General features: G+C 64.5%; 4 protein-coding genes across 4 annotated transcripts; 2 read left to right on the top strand and 2 right to left on the bottom strand.

Annotated features, from left to right (window-relative positions):
* Window positions 1–629: 629 nt before the first annotated feature.
* CHLRE_05g244350v5 (uncharacterized protein) lies at window positions 630–2,985 on the top strand. The gene is made up of 4 exons (XM_043062479.1): window positions 630–791; window positions 972–1,106; window positions 1,291–1,568; window positions 1,879–2,985. The coding sequence occupies exons 1-4, from the start codon at window positions 722–724 to the stop codon at window positions 2,200–2,202; spliced, it is 807 nt and encodes a 268-aa protein (XP_042924669.1). The 5' UTR covers window positions 630–721; the 3' UTR covers window positions 2,203–2,985.
* A 93-nt stretch (window positions 2,986–3,078) lies between these two features.
* CHLRE_05g244400v5 (uncharacterized protein) lies at window positions 3,079–5,379 on the bottom strand. Its single transcript, XM_001700863.2, has 5 exons — window positions 4,870–5,379; window positions 4,592–4,721; window positions 4,160–4,367; window positions 3,753–3,846; window positions 3,079–3,582 (listed from the first exon to the last, which is right to left on the bottom strand). The coding sequence occupies exons 1-5, from the start codon at window positions 4,915–4,917 to the stop codon at window positions 3,316–3,318; spliced, it is 747 nt and encodes a 248-aa protein (XP_001700915.2). The 5' UTR covers window positions 4,918–5,379; the 3' UTR covers window positions 3,079–3,315.
* A 290-nt stretch (window positions 5,380–5,669) lies between these two features.
* Window positions 5,670–10,555, top strand: CHLRE_05g244450v5 (uncharacterized protein). The gene is made up of 9 exons (XM_043062480.1): window positions 5,670–6,227; window positions 6,740–6,814; window positions 7,235–7,600; window positions 7,859–7,996; window positions 8,253–8,351; window positions 8,677–8,748; window positions 9,027–9,082; window positions 9,339–9,411; window positions 9,775–10,555. The coding sequence occupies exons 1-9, from the start codon at window positions 6,210–6,212 to the stop codon at window positions 9,961–9,963; spliced, it is 1,086 nt and encodes a 361-aa protein (XP_042924668.1). The 5' UTR covers window positions 5,670–6,209; the 3' UTR covers window positions 9,964–10,555.
* A 229-nt stretch (window positions 10,556–10,784) lies between these two features.
* Window positions 10,785–17,379, bottom strand: CHLRE_05g244500v5 (uncharacterized protein). Its single transcript, XM_043062481.1, has 4 exons — window positions 17,119–17,379; window positions 12,080–16,964; window positions 11,605–11,856; window positions 10,785–11,436 (listed from the first exon to the last, which is right to left on the bottom strand). Exons 1-4 carry the CDS (start codon window positions 17,142–17,144, stop codon window positions 11,242–11,244), a joined length of 5,358 nt encoding a protein of 1,785 aa, XP_042924667.1. The 5' UTR covers window positions 17,145–17,379; the 3' UTR covers window positions 10,785–11,241.
* Between the last annotated feature and the right edge of the window lie 378 nt (window positions 17,380–17,757).

Genomic DNA, 17,757 nt, shown 5'->3' with positions numbered 1-17,757 from the left:
ATGTACTACGTTAAAATGCATCACACAGACATGCACCGGTCATCCATAGGGCTCAAACAGTTGTTCGACACTTTGCAGCTGCCCATGCGCGCTGCGGCCGTTTCTAGGGCTTTCTGCCATGGAATACTAGCGCATAAACACCACATTTGTACACCCTTCCGATGCAGCACAGACACGGTCAGCGGAAAGAGCGAGCGGCAACCGAAAGCCTGAGTGGGACTGCTGCGCTATTCCAAACTCTAATGCCAGCTGAGTCGGCGCACGGCGCAGAACGTACGCATCTACAAGATAAGCAGCCCTAGATGAACTGTTCGTGACGACCCTGACCGCCGCTGCCCCCGCGCCTCCCCGCGCACCAGTCCCCCCTCGCCCCTACCCCTGCGCCACCCCCCGCCTGGCGCCCTGCGACGCCCCGAAGTCCGCCTCCGACACCCGCTATGCCCGGTGACCCAGCAAGCCGCGAAGGCCCGCATGATAGCTAGACTTGTATGCGCAAGCGTTGAGTGTCGTCGGTTGAAACCATGCCGCTAATGAGGCCGATATTCGTAGGACAAAACTCGCCAGGGCCCTTACACAGCGCGAACATACATGCAACCACGGTGCAAATAGTGTCATTGTCCTATCCGGTACTTATAAAAGCAAAGTAGAAATTAGACAACTCAGCTAGAGTCGACGAGCTCGCTAACTTGCAAAGGAAGTCATGCCTTCACCAATTCACTGGATGCGCGGTGCCAATGTGCTAGTATTCTTCATGTGTTTGCTCATCGGCACTCGCAGCGGCGTCGCGCAAGGCAAGTGGCTATGCCGGCAGTGCATCCCGGCACTGTGTCAGCAACCAAGGTCCCAAGTGACATGGTCCAAACAACTGCGCGGCGTGTGTACAGGCGTCTTTCGGGTAGGAAGCAAGCTCAGGCTTGCGCGCCCTCCACCCGTGCGCCAACCGCCACAGCGGCGTCCTCCGGGGGCCGCAGCTTCCCCGCCACTAGTCGGCCACTCGCCGACGGACCCTCAGTCCCCCGTGCCGGCGGCCACCAACCCGAGCCCGCCGGTGGGCCTGCCGCCGCCAGCACCACCGTCACCGGCTCCTCCAGTCGTGTACCGCAATGGTGGGCGCGATCTTGGGTGGGAGGTGCTGGACTTTCGAGTCGGTTGGCGGGCGTACATCCCGCGTGCCCTAACGGCGGCCAGGGGGAGACGGGGAGTCAGGGGGAGCAATCAGGTTGTGCATTGTCTTGCCTTGCCCTACGTCTGTCGCCCCCCCCCCGCCCCCGCCCCAAACACACACCACAGACCAGATCCTGCGCATCGCAGCGGGCCAGACCTGCGACCCCGCCGCCAACTTCACACGCGTGTCAGGCCCGGCCTGCGCCCTCGTGGCAGGGCCCATCGACGCCCCCAACGGCAACAACTACCTGTCAGGCCTGCCGATATGGCCCCCCTCCGATCCCCGCTTCCCCCGCTTCAGCTATGTGCTCATGACCTCGACCGGCCAGCTCTCCACCATCCGTTACATTGGCGGCGCGGCGTGGTCGATTGATGGTGCCGGCGGCAATATCACGCGGTTCGAGGTGCGTGCAACGGGCTGGACTGTTGGCACCTAGGCCCTGACTCAGGCACACGTGGCCTATGTGACCATCATTTCCATGTGCCGTCGTGTTTGCTTCACTTGTTTGAAGCCGCCGGCCCCACTTGCGTGTCTGCTGGGTGTCACTCCTTTGTCCGGCATACCACTTTTAGAACCGTTATTGCTCTTGCTTAGGAAGAGAGCGGCTCGACTCTGCAGCCCCTTGGGTGGACACTGACACGAGCGGGACGCGGCACGCTTGTCATCACAGTCCCCCTGCCCATGCACCCCATGGCATGCGCGCTGCAATGCAGGCGTCCACGCGGCGGCGCGCACAGGAGGTGGGGCCCTCGCCCACACCCGCGCCCGTTCCCGCGCCCCCGCCTGCCCCCGGACCGGTGGTGGCGCTGGTGCTGCGCTCTGACGGCTCGTTTGTGTTTGCTCGGGCAGACGGCTCATCCACGGGGGTGGGGTCGGCAACACTTGGGGTGGCGCGCGCCGGCACGGGCGGCGAGGCCAACGCGCCTTTCACTCTGCGGTTGCTGGATTTCCCTGGCCGTGCGCCGTCTCTTGACCTGGGCATTTACAACAAGGATGAAAAGCTGGTGTGGAGCCTGTTTGGCGCCGGCGAAGCCTGAGTGACTGTTGTTAATTTCAATGCCGGAGGTGTGTGTTGGGTGCTAAGCTGAGGCTGTGTCATGGTACGTAACTGATGGTTTCCGCTCGAGCGCAGCGAGTTGTCGGAAACCAAGGTTTCCTGCGCTCGGAGTGTGCACAGTTGTGGGCCCCGAAGGGGCGTGGCGTGTGTGTGTTTGTTGTTTGGGGCCCATGCGCGGCATGGGCGGTGGGCCCGGTTAAGTAGCGGAGCGCTGTGTCGCGCTCGCTACTTTGCGAGTTTCGTTCTGTCAGTACTGACGCCGTCGTCCCTGGCTACGCTCTATCTTTGCGTGGCTACACGGCGGTTCGGGCTCGCCCTCCCAACCCCGCACGAAGACCGCAGTTCTCTGCTTGCAGGTACCCTCTCCGGCGGCGGAGCCGCCCTCACAAAATTGTAACACGACGCAATGCATGGAAACGTGTGGTGACCGAGATTGCGCAAGTTGTGACAGGGCAGCGCAAGATATCGAATATAAACGTTGTCTGGCATTGATGTGAATGTGCAGTGGGCTGTGTTTGAGTTCTTGCAGGGGACCCCCCTTTGGTTTTGTGTGCCCTCAGCAGGATGGCATGTGGGCTCTGATGTGAACTGGTACCAGCGGTCACATCAGGGATGCAGGATGGGAACGACGGCCACTAGGTGGCTAGCTTGTCGGCTCGCAGGATGGCTCATGAAGATTACGGCACTTGATAATATCAGATGGGAATTGTGGGACATTGCCCGTAGTCAAAGCTTGCAGGGATTCATGTAAGCTGTCGGCGGTTTCATTACGGTCTTTCAGGCGTGCATGCAATGCACCCACCTGTGGCCGTGCTTTCATGCGTCGGTATGCTTGTTTGCGCGCCATATTCACGCCTGTACTTCTGCGTTACAAATGCGACCCCAGCGTTCAACATGGCCACCACAGACCTAACATGTCTTAGTACAATAACTGTGACGTTACACCAGCCCCGCAATCTTGCCTTTACATTGCACATTGAATGGTTGGGTCTGGGAATACGCTGCACACTACGGTGAGCCAACCTGCCCCTTACCCTGTCCCATCGCACCCACAGACCTAACATGGCCTAACCTCAGACACCGTGTACCTTGATTACTTGGTCGCTGCCAGCATTTCCCCATACCTAACCATGTCTGCCTCCAGCGCTGCCGGGCTGCCGCTGCAGCCTAGCAGATAGCCCACCCACTGCGACATAACCTCTGGCGGGCAGCTGCTGTTAGCCCCCGGCGTACCGGGCCGTACTGGATCTACCGGGCTGTTGGTTCTACACCCACACTTGGTGGCGCAGTTGGAGGGGAAGGCGTGCGGGTCCAGGTACTGAACACTGATTACCGACACTCCGAGAGATGTCACACATTCCTGCAGCGTTGCAGGCATCAGCAAATTACTGTACTGGACGCGTCAAAGGCACTCGGCAAAGATGCTGTGTACGCTTCATGGCAACTTGGTCCTAACTGTATGTATGTGCGCCCCGCACCATCTTATACCGCCGGGAGGCTGCTTGCCACCAACTCCGCGGTGTTACGCACCTGCATTGTGTTGCGGAAGGTGTGGTGGTCCAGAGGTTTGTCCCCCACATCGTGCGTCGTGTGTGTGCTCCAATACAGCCAGTTGTACAAGCACCTGCATGGGAGCACATGGGAGCACATGAGCACGAGATGCTCAGTCCAGTTTGGCACACATCCATGTAGCACCGTGTCAAACTAGGCCCTTTGTAGCCCTGTCTCGCTGAGGAACTCAACTGCCCTCCCTGGGTGAATGACCTACGGTGACACGCGTGCCGTATCCCAGCCAGCAGCTTGCACTACAGCCCCCTGCGCTTTCGGGGTTGGTCCTCGGAACCCTCCCCCCCCCTCTCTCCCCATCAATCCTTATGCACGTGTTTCCATCACGTGCACGTGGGCCATGAGGGACCACGGCCGCGTGCCCGCCCCACCTGAAAGTGCTGGGCTGGCTGCGGATGAACACGATGTCCAGTCGGTGGTGGTCGACTGGCAGGCGGCCGCCGGGGCCAGCCGCCAGCGGCCGACACCCGCTAGCCGGTGTGCCGGACACCACCACCGGTGCCGACGTGTTGGCATACAGGTACGCGAGGGGGTTGCGGAAGAAGACGTGGTGCAGGTCAAAGTAGAACACGTCGTAGCCTGTGGGGCGTGTGCGTGGAGCCGGCTGCGGTTGGGGAAGGTGGTTGGAAAGCGGCTGCGAATGGCGCGTCGAGGACAGCTGTGGGGGCAAAGTCCGAGTAGCCGCAGTGTCGCAACCACAGCCGCATCAGTTCTTTACACCGTGCACCCGCCGTCCAGCCTGCACCCACCCGCACCTAGTACCCAACGGTTGGGATGCACTACCAGGCCCCGTGCTCACCCACCCAGCGAGACGAGGTCGACCAGCGCCTTAATACGCGACAGCCCCAGCGAGTACGCGTGCGCCTTGGTCTTGCTCAGCGCCAAGATGTCCTCAACACCGGCATTCAGGAAGTGATCGAGCTCATAACATTTCTGCGTGGGATACCCAGGAATGACGGGTTGTGCGGGTTGTGGGTCACGCCGCGCAAGCCCCGCCCGGCCGGGCTGCTGGCCACCCGCCCCTCGCAGTGTATGTCCAACAGCCCCGATCCCCGAGGCCCAGCCTGAGGCGATGGCTTACTTGGTGATACGTCTGAGATAGAGCATCACACCCGAGCTGCACCGCCATGGACGTGGACGCCACGATGGTGTGCTCCGCAAGCGTCGTGTCGTGCCCATATGTGTCAACTTGTTGTTTATCTTTGAAAGAAGCCAGATTAGCTAGCATTCGGGGAAGCGTGCTGTTTATGGAGGCCGGCGTCGCAACGGTTAGCAGCACAACCGAGCGCATATTGAAATACAGCAGTGAGTTATCTGCGATATCACGGAGTCGTCGAGAAGGGTTTGATAGCCCTCGCTCGCCCCACAGCATGTTCTTCTGCTGGGTGATGTCGACTGTATGCGCTTGAGCAGGCGCCGCATAATGGCATGCCACGTATATTAATATGGTTAACAAGCTGGGAATGGTTGGCTTTCGAGTTGGTGACACTATGCCGAGCCAGCGGACAACGGACGGGGACATGGCACGGTTTCGTTTCGTTTGGGTTTGATTGTGTTTGTCCTACATTAATTATGCGGCCGACCTTGGGCCTACGTCTAGGGACTTGTCCGCTATGCAGTCGCGGCCTGCTGTCAAGGACGTGCGCTGCGGTGGCTCACGCCGGGTGTGGCGGGGCGTCGCGTTGTTCGCTGGCGGGCGGCAGGGTCAACTGTCCCTCATTATATTCTCAGCCAAAATTTAAACTACAACATGAGCACTACTCTGGGTTGTGCCGTTGTGCGGCACGTAAGCTTAACGCAGAAACCTGGATTCAGGGTGGAACCAGCACTCCCCCCTTCTCTACCTTCGCGTTTTCAGGTTCAAAATTTGCTCTTGAAAACCCCTACCTTTCCAAGGATGCCCTGCTTTCAAGGTTTCTATGCAAGGCCTTGCTTGACGTCTTGAACTTACAAAATGACGCAAGCTTCCCTTGATTCATATTCATCATCATGATAACCTTTTCAAAAGACCACTGTTATTTCTTCACTGCCTGTGTTTTGTTGATAAGTCTGCGCTTATCGCGGTCTGCTCAGGCCAGCGACGCGCAGCACACGCTCGCTCACAGTCATACCGATGTGGTCAACTTTCATCAACATAGGTATACGCAGCGGCATGACAAAGGGTCAGTCGGCTCGGCGGTGGTGCCGGCTGGGGCCCATTCCGCCCGCGCCGTGCACGCAGCTGCTGCCAGTAAACCCGGCGGCGTAGCGCACCATCACCGAACGCTCCAACAGGCAGCAGCGGCGGCTGGTGACGTGGTGGAAGCGGCGGGGGGCCTAGGGACCGCCTCAGGAGAGGTGGCTTCCACGCTGCCTGCGCTACCTGTGCCCCAGCGCTGCCTGTTTATCCTGGGCACCGGTCGCTCCGGAAGCACGCAGCTTATGGATGCAGTCAACCAGGTGTGGGTGTGTATTGGAAGGGAATTAAAACAGCGTGCTTGTATGTGTGGCTTCTGTTTGGGGGGATTGAGAAGATGCAGTGGTGTGGGGGTAGGTTTGTCCCACGGGTTAAGGAGAGCTGCTGTGGTGTGGTGTGGTGTGGTGGCACTTGGGGACTGGGGGGGGGGTAGCCATCCATGGGATGGTGTGTATCAAATATGAAGTGAAGTGCCGACGTCCAGAGGTACAGCGGGCACACGCGACGCATTCCATACCGTTGTTTCGCCGGGGGGGGGGGACCACGGTGTTTGGGGATAGCGCAAATGTAGCAGGGACGGCGCAAAGTGCATGGCGGACTAGGCAATGAAAGGAGGTCGGGCGTCGCAGTCGCCACAATCACAGTTACAGCAACTGGCATAAGTTGTCCCCCTCGATTCATGCTGCTGATCCTCTTGCGATCCCGCACGCAATCGCTAACCCCCCCCCCCCCCCACGCACACACACACGCACCAAACCCACTCCCACCACGCCAGCTGCCGCGCTACTTGGTCCGTGGCGAGCAGGGCGGCGCCTTCCATCACCTGTGGCTGGCGGCCAGGCAGCTGCAGGTGTGTGGCGGGTGTGGGAGGAGGGTAGAATTGGGGGTTGTAAGCACCAGCCCAAATTAAACGAACCCCATGCAAAAGAGCGCGGAAGAGAGGAAATGGGGGGAGGAGAGGAGAGGTGGGGATGGGATCGTTCACTCCCATGCCGAAGAAACCAAGGACCTAGGAGGTGGAACAAGGCGGAAGCGGAGTGGGATGTATGTTTGGATTCGACGGGTATCTAGACTAAGCAGCGACGGAAGATGCAACATGGGCCCGTGCATGATGATGTGAAGGGACGTGCACGCAGTAAGAAATGCACGGGGCGGGCATGGGGTGCGACTGCGTAGCTCCGCCACATACGCCGAACAGGAGCAGGTGCCCCACACTCACAAACTTATCGGCAGCGCCCTTAACGCCTTCTGCCCTTTGTTGCGTTGGCAGACGGGTCTGCGCAAGAGCCGTGACTACAGCAGTGCAGTGGCGCGGCTAGCGGCGAAATGGCAGCAACAGGGGCAGGCGCAGGAGCAGGGGCAGGGGCAGGCGCAGGAGCAGGCGCACCAACAGGGGCGGGAGCAGGGGAAACAGGAGGGGAGGCGGAGACGCGTGCACATTCGTCACCGCCAGCTTCAGGAGGCCTTTGGGGAGAGCGGGAGAGGGAGCGGGCGTGGGCGGCTAGTAGGCGAAGAAGCAGGAGCAGGAGAGGGCGGCGGTGGAGTAACCGCTTTAGTGCCAGCGGGTTGGGATGAGAGCCGACTGGACTTCGGCACCGTCAAGGCCATATACGACCGACACGCGCCGCTGAAGAAGGTGAGAACCCTCCGGCCGCCTTTGTAGCAGAACTTACGAATGCGAGGGCTTCAAAATAGAACCTTAAAGGCACGATGAGCGCGGATAATGATGCGTTGATTTAGGCTTAAGGGCGGCCCAGCCTTCGGTGCTGCAACATGTACCGTGATACCCTTCCCATGCATACAACCCTGCCTCAGTGTCCTTCATCACATGCTTGCGGTGCCTGTGTTGCACCTGTCGCCTGCTCCTGCTGCTCCTGCTCCTGCCTGCCTGCAGCTGCCCTGGTTCAACGACTTCCACCCCAAGCGGCTGGCCGACGCCGCCCGCGCCTTCTACGCCACCCTGTACCACTACCACCTGCCAGGGCAGCGGGGGCAGCGGGGGCAGCAGGAGCTGGTGTCGGGGTTCAAGGAGGTGCGGCTGGGGGTGGCGGCGGAGCGGCGCAGCATCACATTTTCACGTAATGGATAGGCGCGCGTTCCGTACTTGCTTGCATGTTTGTGGTAGGACCAAGGCCCTGACGCGCGCGTCTCGAAGCTGCTGTAGTCGCCGCACCCGCTTGGTGCGGCCCGTTCCCATACCCCACCTGCTTTCCGCTGCTCTGATGTCCACGCCACACCCTCACCCCCTCCGCTCTCCCCTTGCCTCCCCCACACCCACTCCCCACCAGATCCGCTTCGTGTCGGGCCGCTGCTTCCCGCCCGGCTCGCCCTACTCGGACTTCGCAGCCTTCATGGCGTTCCTGCGATCCCTGTGCGTCGACGTCAAGGTGCAGGCTGCGGGCTGGCGAGGGAGGGATGGGATGCCGAGAGGGGGTGGCCAAGGGCGGGACCGCACTTTGCGACTTCGTATCTAAGCGTGAACATAGCACGGCTATTCGCTTAAGTTTGAGTAGGCTAAGGGGCCGTGCGATGCAGCTTAGATGCCCGTTGCGAGCTCTGACGCCACCTTCCCCCATTGTTCCCCCTTCCCTCCATTCCCCGACCCCTGGGCCCTCTAACCCCTGTGGCTGTGCACACCTCCCCCGGTGGTCTACCGTCTACTGCATCCTTAACCAATCATGAATGTAACCCCCCGGGGCCTGCTTCCTGCAGTTCCTTCTCAACAGCCGGGCGGCGGCGGACTTGGAGGCCAACACCAAGCTGGCGGGCATGCTGCGGAGATTTGTGAGCGGGGCCGGGGAAGGCCAGGAGGAAGAGAGCTAGGTTGCGCCGCCGGGCATGCAACAGTAGGACGTACGGGAGCAATGCACGGGTCTGGGATGCGATGCCTCCAATACAATGCAAATATGATCTGATCCCCAGCAAGGCCCTGGTTCCATATCCATCTCCATCACCGCCTCTGTAACCGCTTCTGCCCCCCCCCCTTCGTTTGGTAACGGCTTCGTCTCAGTCCTCAGTGCATTCAGTACCATCTTTACAACCCTCCTCTCAACTCACGCCAGGGCCACAACGTGACTGCGGATCAGCTGCAGTTGGACCTGCTCACCACACACGACTGGTAGATGGGGGCGCGGGTGGGGAGAAGGGCACGAACGCTGGTAGGGGGGATTATGTGCCCGAGCCCAATGGGGAGGGGCGAGGGGCGCTGGACGAGGAGGGCACGGGGCCGTCCATTGCAGGCACACATGTACACGCTCGATGTCCCCCATGCACACACGCACACACACGCGGCAAATAAGTACACACGCGATCATGCCTTCTCAACCATGCACACGTTTCATCTTGACAACACCCGCCACCACGCACGCGCTCAGGTACGACCGCTACGTAGCGGAGCACCCCGATCACGCGCTGCGTGTGCTGATGGAACACATGTTCAGCCCACAGGTGCGTGTGGTGTGTGTGTGTGTGTGTGTGTGGGGGGGTATTTTCACTCCCATCCCAAAATAAGCCATGTGCTAAAGAGCACAAGGAAAACATTGCGCAAAGACAGTGTATGCGATGCAGCAAAGCGACGGTTTGCAGATGTGTGTGGAGGGAAGGGGAGCCGTTTATCCGCTGGTGCGCATGACGTCATGCTGAGGCGGTCGGCGTTGCATGCCCTTGTACCTTGCCCTTGCACAAGGCCTGCATCACCTCAGTCCCCCGGCTCTCGCCCGACACTTGCCATGATGACACGCCGTGCCGCGTGCCCAAACCCGCCTCCTCTCCCCTGTTCACCCGCGCGTGCGTTGCTATGCCCCACCACAGGAGAGCCCGGCGCTGTCGGAGCGGATACTGAGGTTTCTGGGCGAGGACCCAAACCAGCTGCCCCCGCTGCGATTCGACCGCATGCCCTCCTGGGGCGCTCGGACCAAGGAATCGCGCGGGCAGGAGGGGGGGAGGGAGGGAGACGGCGAGGAAGAGGAGGAAGGGGAAGGGGAAAGAAGGAGGGCGTAGGTCGCAGGTGGTGGACGTGTGATGGGACAGGGTTCAGGTCGCAGGTGGTGGACAGTCGAAGTCGCTTGGCAGCTGAACAGCCGAGGCAGGACTGCGAGAGGCGGTGACGGCGCAGGTGGAGTTCAGGGCGAGGGCCGACAAGGAGGGGCCAGGCGGTCAGACAGGCTTGGTGAGCTGGCTACAGACAATTGAAGTCGGCCCCTCCTGAGTCGCCGCGCTCCAGGGGCTCAGCCCCAAAACCTTTGTAGAAGGTACCTTCTGGCAGGACCCTTCGCTCCAAGCTTTGCCCCACCATGACATGTTTTCTTGGAGGTCCCAGAGGCCTTATAACGCTCGTCTGGTTGGATTGCACGCCGCCGCGCACGTTTGGCAATTGGCACGTCTCCTGCTTGCGGAATGCCATAACCAAGGGGATCTGCAGGCAGGGGGCGGGTTTGGAGGGGTAGGAGGGGTTGGAAGATAGGCCGGGAAACAGCAGCGGATGGGCAGGAGCTTGGACGCATTGGCGCAGCCGAGGCACGCGCTGTCTGCGCGTGATCCAGTATGGCTGTTGGCCCAAGGCAGGAGGTTCCGCAGACACAGAGACACTCACTGCCGCCGCACGTAAGCACACCGGTACGCCGGTACCTCGAGACTCCCGCTGCTCAAGGCCGGACTACCGAGAATCCGGTGAGTGTGGAAGGCAGTAAATACTCTCCCTGCTCAAGGCTGGATCAATGTCTGCATGAATCGGGGCTTGTGCTGATTGGCAGTGCTCGTATTGGAGTGATTGCTTGAAGCCCACCGCGGAGAATGCGAAGAATCCGGTGAGCGTGGAAGGCAGTAAATACTCGTAACAGTGCATATGATTCGACCCATTGGGGCCCCGCAGCGCAGCCAGACGCGGCACATGCGGCGGATGCGCAGTGCTTGCAATGCCTTTCCGGCACCGGATGTTCAAGATCTGAGCCTTTGACGTCATATGTCTACAGAGACCGAGGCGTTTCAAACGGCTAGAGGCAGTGATAATAATGCGATACCCTATTGTAACGGGAGCAAAAGTACGACAACGTGATGAATATGGCTCATACAGAACGTCTAAAACACGAGCTTGACAACGACAGTCACGGCTGACACAACCACCCATTAACCACCACCCAGCCTATCCCCGGATCCATAAGTTCATCTGGCATTGGCCCCACACCCCATGCACACACACCAAACCGTCAACGTTGGCCACCTCTTGCCCCGCACATGTCATGTACCCAGCTCCCAGCCGCCACCCATCGATCTACGAGACTACGACGCCCACACATCTTGCATGTGTGCCGTACGGCCCGACTCCGTGGCTGCCTGCACGTGCTGGTAGTTGGCGGGCCGCGGCACCCGCCCGCGCTCGGGGGAGGAGGGTGCGCCGCCCGGTGTGCGGCGGCCTGGGCTGAGCGGCGCGGCGGCCGGCAGCGGCGCCGTCATCTGTGGGCTGATGCGGTTCGCCTGTGAGCAGCATGGCAGAGAGGGTGTGCGGCAAAGGGGAGCGGTAACACGTCAGGTCGTGTCAGGACTTGGCAGGACACACGCCACACTTCTGGTAACGGATCGCACACAAGCATGTGATAGCGTAACGTCACTCTCAACCCTCCGCAGTCTTAAAGCAGGGCTCACCAGCGACACGGGTGGAGCGGCCACAGTCACCCGCGCGGCCGCCCTCATTGCCTCCATCTCTGCCGCAGCGGGCACTGGAGCCGCCAGCACCTCCAGCCCGCCCCCTCCAGCTGCTACTGCCATGTCCGCCGAGCTGCGCGGCTGTAGCACCTTCATAGCCAGGTGCGGGCTCGTTGGGGAGGACGGCGCGCCGGCGGCCGGGCCGGCGGCGCCCGGAGCCCGCGCGAGCGCCTTGGTGGCGCGACTTGCAGCCTGCACAGCGCACCACATGCGGCAATAGTAATGTCATTCATGGGTGTGCTTGTGGTCTACGTTTCGTATATACCTGGATTACGCCGTGCGCCATTATGTCCCACTATGTCCCTGCCTACATCAGTTCCCCGCAATGCATACCGGGCACCAGCCGTATGTGGCCACCCGCAGGCCCGCCCCCCCGCCCCCTCCCACCCCCCACCCCCACCCACCCATCACCTACCTTGACTTTGCTCTCGTAGTCCGCCCCGCGCTCCAGCATTGCATCCAGCTCGGCGGTGGCCGCCTGCCGCGCCGCCTGCCGCGGGTCCAGGGCCTCCTCCAGGCCCGCCGCCGCCACTGACGTCACCACGCGGTAGCCCGCGCCCGGCGTCAGCACCGGGCCCTGCGGCGCCGCGGGCGTCGGCGAGGCGGGCGCCGCCGCCACCACGTCATCGGCGTCGGCGTCGGCGGCTGAGGTGGCGTCGGTGGCGGCGGCTGCGAACGGTGCGTCGGCATCGGCAGGTGCGCGGTCGGCGATAGAGGCCGAGTGCTCAGCCGATTGCGAGGCGGAATTGTCGAGCGGCGCGCCGGCGCGGCGTCGGATGCTACCGCTGGACCCGAAGAACCCGTAGCCGCCGCCGCCGCCACTCGTGCCGCCACTGGCGGTGGCGGCGGCGGCGGTAGAGGAGCTGCGGGACAGGCGGTGTGGCCCCGAGATGGACCCCTGTCGGGACTGGATTGACAGCTGTCGACCCAGTTGGGGCCGTGCCGCGGCGTCACCGCCTGCCGAGCCTGCCGCTGTGTAGGAGGGCCCGTCGGCGCCGTCGGGCATGGCGGCGCTATCGGCCCTGGATGCAAATCCTGTCGGCAGCTCCCCGACTGTGTCCTGCGCCTCCCCTTCATCTGGCGCCCTGTCCTCGCCCGCTGCGGCCGCCGTCGCACCGGTAGCGCCGCCGCGTGGATTCCCGCCAGCAGCACCGCTGCCGCCGGCGCTGCCGCTCGCGCCGACGCCCTGCAGCCCGCTGAAAGATGGCTCCAGGGACGGCGGCATGGAAGACGAGGCGTAGGAGGCACCCGCCGCCGGCGCCTGCTGCTGCTGCTGCTGCTGCTGCTGCAGCGGCAGTAGCTGGTCCGGGTAGGGCCGTAGCGGAGCCACGTCGCGCTGCTGCAGCTCTACCGCAGGCTGTAGCTCCAGGCCTGACACGCCGGCTGCCTGGCGGCGGCTGCTGCTACTGCCGCTGCGGAGGCTGGTGGTGAGGTGCACGTCAGCCAGGGTGTGGAGGTCGTGGGAGGGGTCGTCGAGGTCGGGGTGGGCGTGTGGCACGGCGTCGCCGTGTGCGGGCGTATGCGGGTCACGCGGCTTGGCGTCAGCGGAGTGGGAGGAGTCGGACTGCAGGGGCAGCCCGTCCGTAAACGAGTGCTCGTGCTGCATGCCGTGCTGACTGTTGGCGGTAGCGGCAGCCGCGGAAGAAGCAGGAGCGTGCGCCGGCTGGCGCCGGCCGCCGCCCGCCGCCGCGTGCGCGTGTAGGTAGTGATGGGTTCCGGCGCCCAGCGCGTCCCCGGCGCGCGGCGAGGCGCCGCCCAGCGTGTGCGGGAAGTTGAAGGTGGCGTGAGCTGTCGCGGCCTCCGCAACCGCAGCAACACCGTCAGACGACAGGACCACCGCTGTGGACTTGCCGTGTAGTGCCACGCCCCGGGCTCCCAGTTCCAGCCCCAGCCCAAGCCCCTGTCCGGTCAGGCCCGCGCCGCCGATAGCCGTCGCAGGCGCGCCGTGCGGCGCGCGGTGACGGTGGGCGGCGGCGGCGGCGCCGGCCGAGGGCGAGGTGGCTGGGCTGCCCGCCTGTGGGAAGGCGGCGAAGGAGGCGGAAGAAGCGCTGGACAGCCCGTCGTCCTCGCCGGCGCCGCTGCCGCCGCCACCGTGTGCGCCTGACGGCGAGGTCGCGGCCGTGGACCCGCGGCTGTGCGGGGAGCCCGACCCCGCCGTTGCGCCCGGCCGGGACACCGCAGCAGCCGAGGTGTCCACCCATTGCGGCAGCGACGCCGCAGCAGCAGCGACGGCACCGCCGGCCGCCGCCACCGCGGCTACGGCCGCCGCTGGCGTGGGCAGCGGATGCAGGTGCACCGCCCGGCTCACGCCACCAGGCGACCGCGGCCCCGCGTGCGGCGCCCAGCCCGAGCCCGCCGCCGCCGCTGCTGACGGCGGCGGCGCCGAGGCGTAGTAGTGGTGGCGCTCGCGGCCGCTGCCACTGCTGCCAGCCGATCCCGCGGCCGAGGGCTCCGAATCAACGCCGCCGCCGCCACCGCCATCACCGCCGCCACTGCCCTCCCGTTCCAGCCGGCCAAAGCCGCCGCCGCCATAGCCCGCCACCTCGGCGTGCGTGCCGGACTGCACGAGCGCCGGATTGGCGTATGGATTGTGGTGCAGGTGTGGCATCGGTTGATGCGATTGGGGTCCATGAAGGAGCGCGCCATGCTCCGGCCCCGCCTGCCCGGATGGCGTGGGTGACGAGGGTGATGCAGGCAGTAGGATCTGGGAGCCGCCGCTGGCGGCAGCTGCTGCGGCGGCGGTCACACTGCTGGTCACGTATGAGAGCGAGGCCGCGGAGGCGCCTGACAGACCCAGCTCGGGGAAGATGTCTGTGGAGTAGCGCACGTAGCGCCGCCGCGCGCGCGCCGTTGTGTGCAACCCGAAGCCACCGCTCCTTGGGCTGCCGCTGCTGTCATCCGAACCGCCAGCTCCAGCGCCCGCGCCCGTGCCAGGGCCGCTGCCGCCGCCCGCCCTGGCCGCCTTGGCAACGGGGCTGCGCGGCGGCCGGCTGACGAGGTTGGTGACGTTGTCAATGGCCTGCATCATGCGCCGGTTGGGCTCCGTCAGCGTCTCCCAGTCCGCCACCGTCTGCGGCGTGAGCGCGCCGCCGTAGCCGCGCCGCACCGACGGCGGCAGGTGCGCCCGCGCCGCCGCCGCGTGCTCCGACGCGAGCACTGCCGCATCCGCCGCGGAGGTGTGCTTGGTGGCCAGGCGGCCGCCGTGCCGCGACGGAGACCCTGGCGCCTGCGCCGCGCAGGCTGGGGAGGTTGCGGGCCTGCCACCCATCGCCGGAGCAGCCCATGCGGGCGCCCTGCCTCTGCTACCGCCCGCCGCCGTGGTCTTCCCCCCACCAGCACCACCAACAGGCGCGGAGCCGGGCGGCACGTGACCCGCTGCGGCGGCGCGCACAGCACCCGCCGTACCCTTGCCACCTTGCCCCGCCGCCCCTGCAGCCTCTCCTGTCGCTGTTGTGGCCCCCTCCACAGCCATGTAGCTGCTGCCTCCGCCCAAGCGGCTGTCGGGAGAGGGCGGCGCGTCCACCGACCAGGCGCCGACGCTGGTCACACTCACCAGTCGCGTCGCAGGTGACCACGGCCGCAGCCCGGCGCCGCCTGCGTCCGGCGTGCCTGGCAGGGAAGACGTGGGCCAGGCGGCGGCACTGGCGCTGATGCCCTCAGCCTTGGCGGCGGCGCTGGCGGCGGCGGCGGCCGCCGCCGCTGCCGCGGCGGCGACCACGCCCGGCGAGGCGCTCCAGGCTAGGCCCAGCGCGCGCGGCGCCACTGCGTCCTGCCCCGCGTGAAGCTGATAGGGCTCCGCGCTGTGGGGCTGGAATAGAGACAACGGACTGGCGGGCGCTGAGCCGCCGGCGCCGATGCCTGTGCCTGCGGCGCCACCCACGCCGGGGGCTCGCGCCGCGCGCCCGCGCTGCGCGTCCTGCTCCTGCCGCTGCGCGGTCGCCAGCAGGCGCTGCCGCGTCAGGGCCTTGTGCGCCTCCGCGCGGCGCGCCACGGCGTCCAGCGCACACGCCAGCGGCGCCCGGCTGTCGTACGCGCGGTCCAGGTACGGCACGTGGCCGGACACGCCCGTGCCGCCGATGCCTCCCGCCCCGCCGTGCGCAGCCGCCGCCGCCGCCGCCGCCGCCGCGGCGGCGGCCGCAGCAGCGCCGCGTGGGCTGTAGAGCGGGTCCGATGCACTGAGGCTGCCGTACAGCAGCGGAGAAGGCGGCCCGGGCGGCGATGAGGGGCGGTTGTTGACCAGCGCCGACGCCGCCTGCACGCCGCGCAGCCCTGACGCCGGCCGGCGCTGCACTGTTGCAGCCGGCGCCGTGTGCAGTCCCGCTCGCGCCGCCGCCTCTGTCGCTGCCGCCGCTGCCGCCGAGCCAGTCACCAGCAGCCCCGCACCTCCGCCGCCGAAGCCGCCTGCGGCCGTGCCGCTGGGGCTGGGTGCGCAGCTGGAGTAGTTGCCGCTGTCAGTGGGCGCTGCCAGGCCGCTGCCGCCACCACCTCCCGTGCCCATGCCACCAGCCCCCATCATCAGTATGGGGCTCACCGGGGAGCCTGCGGCCCCACCCGCCCACGCCTCGCCGGGCACCGTCAGCGGCGCCGGCCGCCGCGGCGGCGACACGGCGCTGTGGCGGTACACGTCATGCGGCACGGTGCCGGGCCGGCGCTGCGTGTCACGTGCCACGCCAGTGGCGGCGGGGCTGGCCACGTGGTGTAGTACGGCGGTGACGGTGCCGCTGTAGGCGGTGGCGTGGCGGGACACCAGGTGCCGCTCCAGGAGCGGGGAGAAGGGGTTCGTGCCGCCAGGGTTATTGCCGTGGGCGCCGGACGGCGAGCCAAGGCCGCGGGATGCGGGCAGCGCGGGCGGCACCATCATGGAGGGGGGAGGCGGCCCCGCAGGCACAGCGGGCGCCGTGGCGGGGCGGCCGGGGTTGCTGGGCCCGCCGCCGCGGGGGGAGAGCGCCGAGGTCACAGCGCGCGGGCGGCCGTGCTTTGGCGGGACGGTGGGGCCGCCCCTGCCGGCGGAGCGCCGGGAGGGCCGCAGTGCTGAGCCGCTGCCACTGGCGCCGCCGCCGGCTCCGCCAGGCTTCACCCCGGTGGCCAGGGCGGGCGCCCCGCTCCCGCCAGCCCCCTCCTGCTGCTGGTGCGACAAGTGGTATAGCGCGGAAGAGCGGTAGCGCGCTGCTGCTGCCGCCGCGTCGGGGGACATCCCCACCAATGCCGTGTAGTATTCTTCGCCCTCCTCGCCTTCATCCTCATAGATCGGCTCATCCTCCTCCATAAACGCGGCGATGAGGGCCTGGCCAGCGGGCCCCCTATAAGGTTGGGCCGAACAAAAATACAGGCAGCAGTTATTATACTTAGTGTAACGCTAATTGCCATGGCTTACAGTCGCAGGGGATATTGCAATTCGCATTTAGACTTCGAGCAGTGTCTCGCATGCTTCTCATATCGCAATACTGTTTTTACCGTGATGCTCTTGGAGGTATTGCCATAGCTGCTCCGGTAAGAGCTCACTTCCAGCGAGTGGTCCTCATGGTCGTCACCAGAAACCCCCGCAGCATTTGGCCTCTCAGTTTACAGCACAAGTCAGCAGGTTAACGTTTTCTAACATATGGTGGCGTTACTTTTAAAGCATCATGACTCGCAGTTTTGTCAGCTAGCAATATGACAGTAATGTCGCGTTTGCGGTCAGAACTCGTGGAATGGCTTTTGCTCGCCTTCTATATGTATAGACGCGATGGGTGATGTAATTTTAGGCAAGTCGGCAAAGTGATGGGATTGCCCATGCACGTCGGTGGCACGACCTAAGCCAGGGGAGAGCCCTCTCCTGGTCGGATTTGCAGGTGAGAATTGGACCCCGGGCTTGTTGGATTGGGATACTTGGTGCAAGTGAGTGTGCACAATGGCGTTCAGAGGCTGGATTGCCCCGTGGATTGCCCCTCCAGGCATACGGTACCGTTACATTCCACTCTTACCGCTACCCTGTAGCTCGGAATGTGCCATATTTGGCCCACTTTTGGCCCAGACCGCTACAGGGCTTCCCAGGCGCCCGCACTTGACAAAACATTGATGTATACACTATATATGATTATTGCACGGGTTGGG

Source organism: Chlamydomonas reinhardtii, chromosome 5, assembly GCF_000002595.2.
Source record: "Chlamydomonas reinhardtii strain CC-503 cw92 mt+ chromosome 5, whole genome shotgun sequence".
Taxonomy (NCBI): domain Eukaryota; kingdom Viridiplantae; phylum Chlorophyta; class Chlorophyceae; order Chlamydomonadales; family Chlamydomonadaceae; genus Chlamydomonas; species Chlamydomonas reinhardtii.
This window is presented reverse-complemented; position numbering and strand designations above follow the sequence as displayed.

What these genes read in the sequence shown, in the direction of transcription:
- CHLRE_05g244350v5 (XM_043062479.1), top strand. Translation starts at nt 722, where the DNA reads ATGCGCGGTGCCAATGTGCTAGTATTCTTCATGTGTTTGCTCATCGGC. An exon ending in TCGCAGCGGCGTCGCGCAAG is followed by an intron (nt 792 to 971) that starts GCAAGTGGCTAT and finishes CGGGGGCCGCAG; the next exon opens with CTTCCCCGCCACTAGTCGGC. An exon ending in TCCAGTCGTGTACCGCAATG is followed by an intron (nt 1,107 to 1,290) that starts GTGGGCGCGATC and finishes CACACACCACAG; the next exon opens with ACCAGATCCTGCGCATCGCA.
- CHLRE_05g244400v5 (XM_001700863.2), bottom strand. Translation starts at nt 4,917, where the DNA reads ATGGCGGTGCAGCTCGGGTGTGATGCTCTATCTCAGACGTATCACCAA. An exon ending in TATCTCAGACGTATCACCAA is followed by an intron (nt 4,722 to 4,869) that starts GTAAGCCATCGC and finishes TATCCCACGCAG; the next exon opens with AAATGTTATGAGCTCGATCA. An exon ending in CCTTCCGCAACACAATGCAG is followed by an intron (nt 3,583 to 3,752) that starts GTGCGTAACACC and finishes GCAACGCTGCAG; the next exon opens with GAATGTGTGACATCTCTCGG.
- CHLRE_05g244450v5 (XM_043062480.1), top strand. An exon ending in GACACGCGCCGCTGAAGAAG is followed by an intron (nt 7,601 to 7,858) that starts GTGAGAACCCTC and finishes GCCTGCCTGCAG; the next exon opens with CTGCCCTGGTTCAACGACTT. An exon ending in AACACATGTTCAGCCCACAG is followed by an intron (nt 9,412 to 9,774) that starts GTGCGTGTGGTG and finishes GCCCCACCACAG; the next exon opens with GAGAGCCCGGCGCTGTCGGA.
- CHLRE_05g244500v5 (XM_043062481.1), bottom strand. Translation starts at nt 17,144, where the DNA reads ATGGCAATACCTCCAAGAGCATCACG. An exon ending in ATACCTCCAAGAGCATCACG is followed by an intron (nt 16,965 to 17,118) that starts GTAAAAACAGTA and finishes CCAACCTTATAG; the next exon opens with GGGGCCCGCTGGCCAGGCCC. An exon ending in ACTACGAGAGCAAAGTCAAG is followed by an intron (nt 11,857 to 12,079) that starts GTAGGTGATGGG and finishes TGCGCTGTGCAG; the next exon opens with GCTGCAAGTCGCGCCACCAA.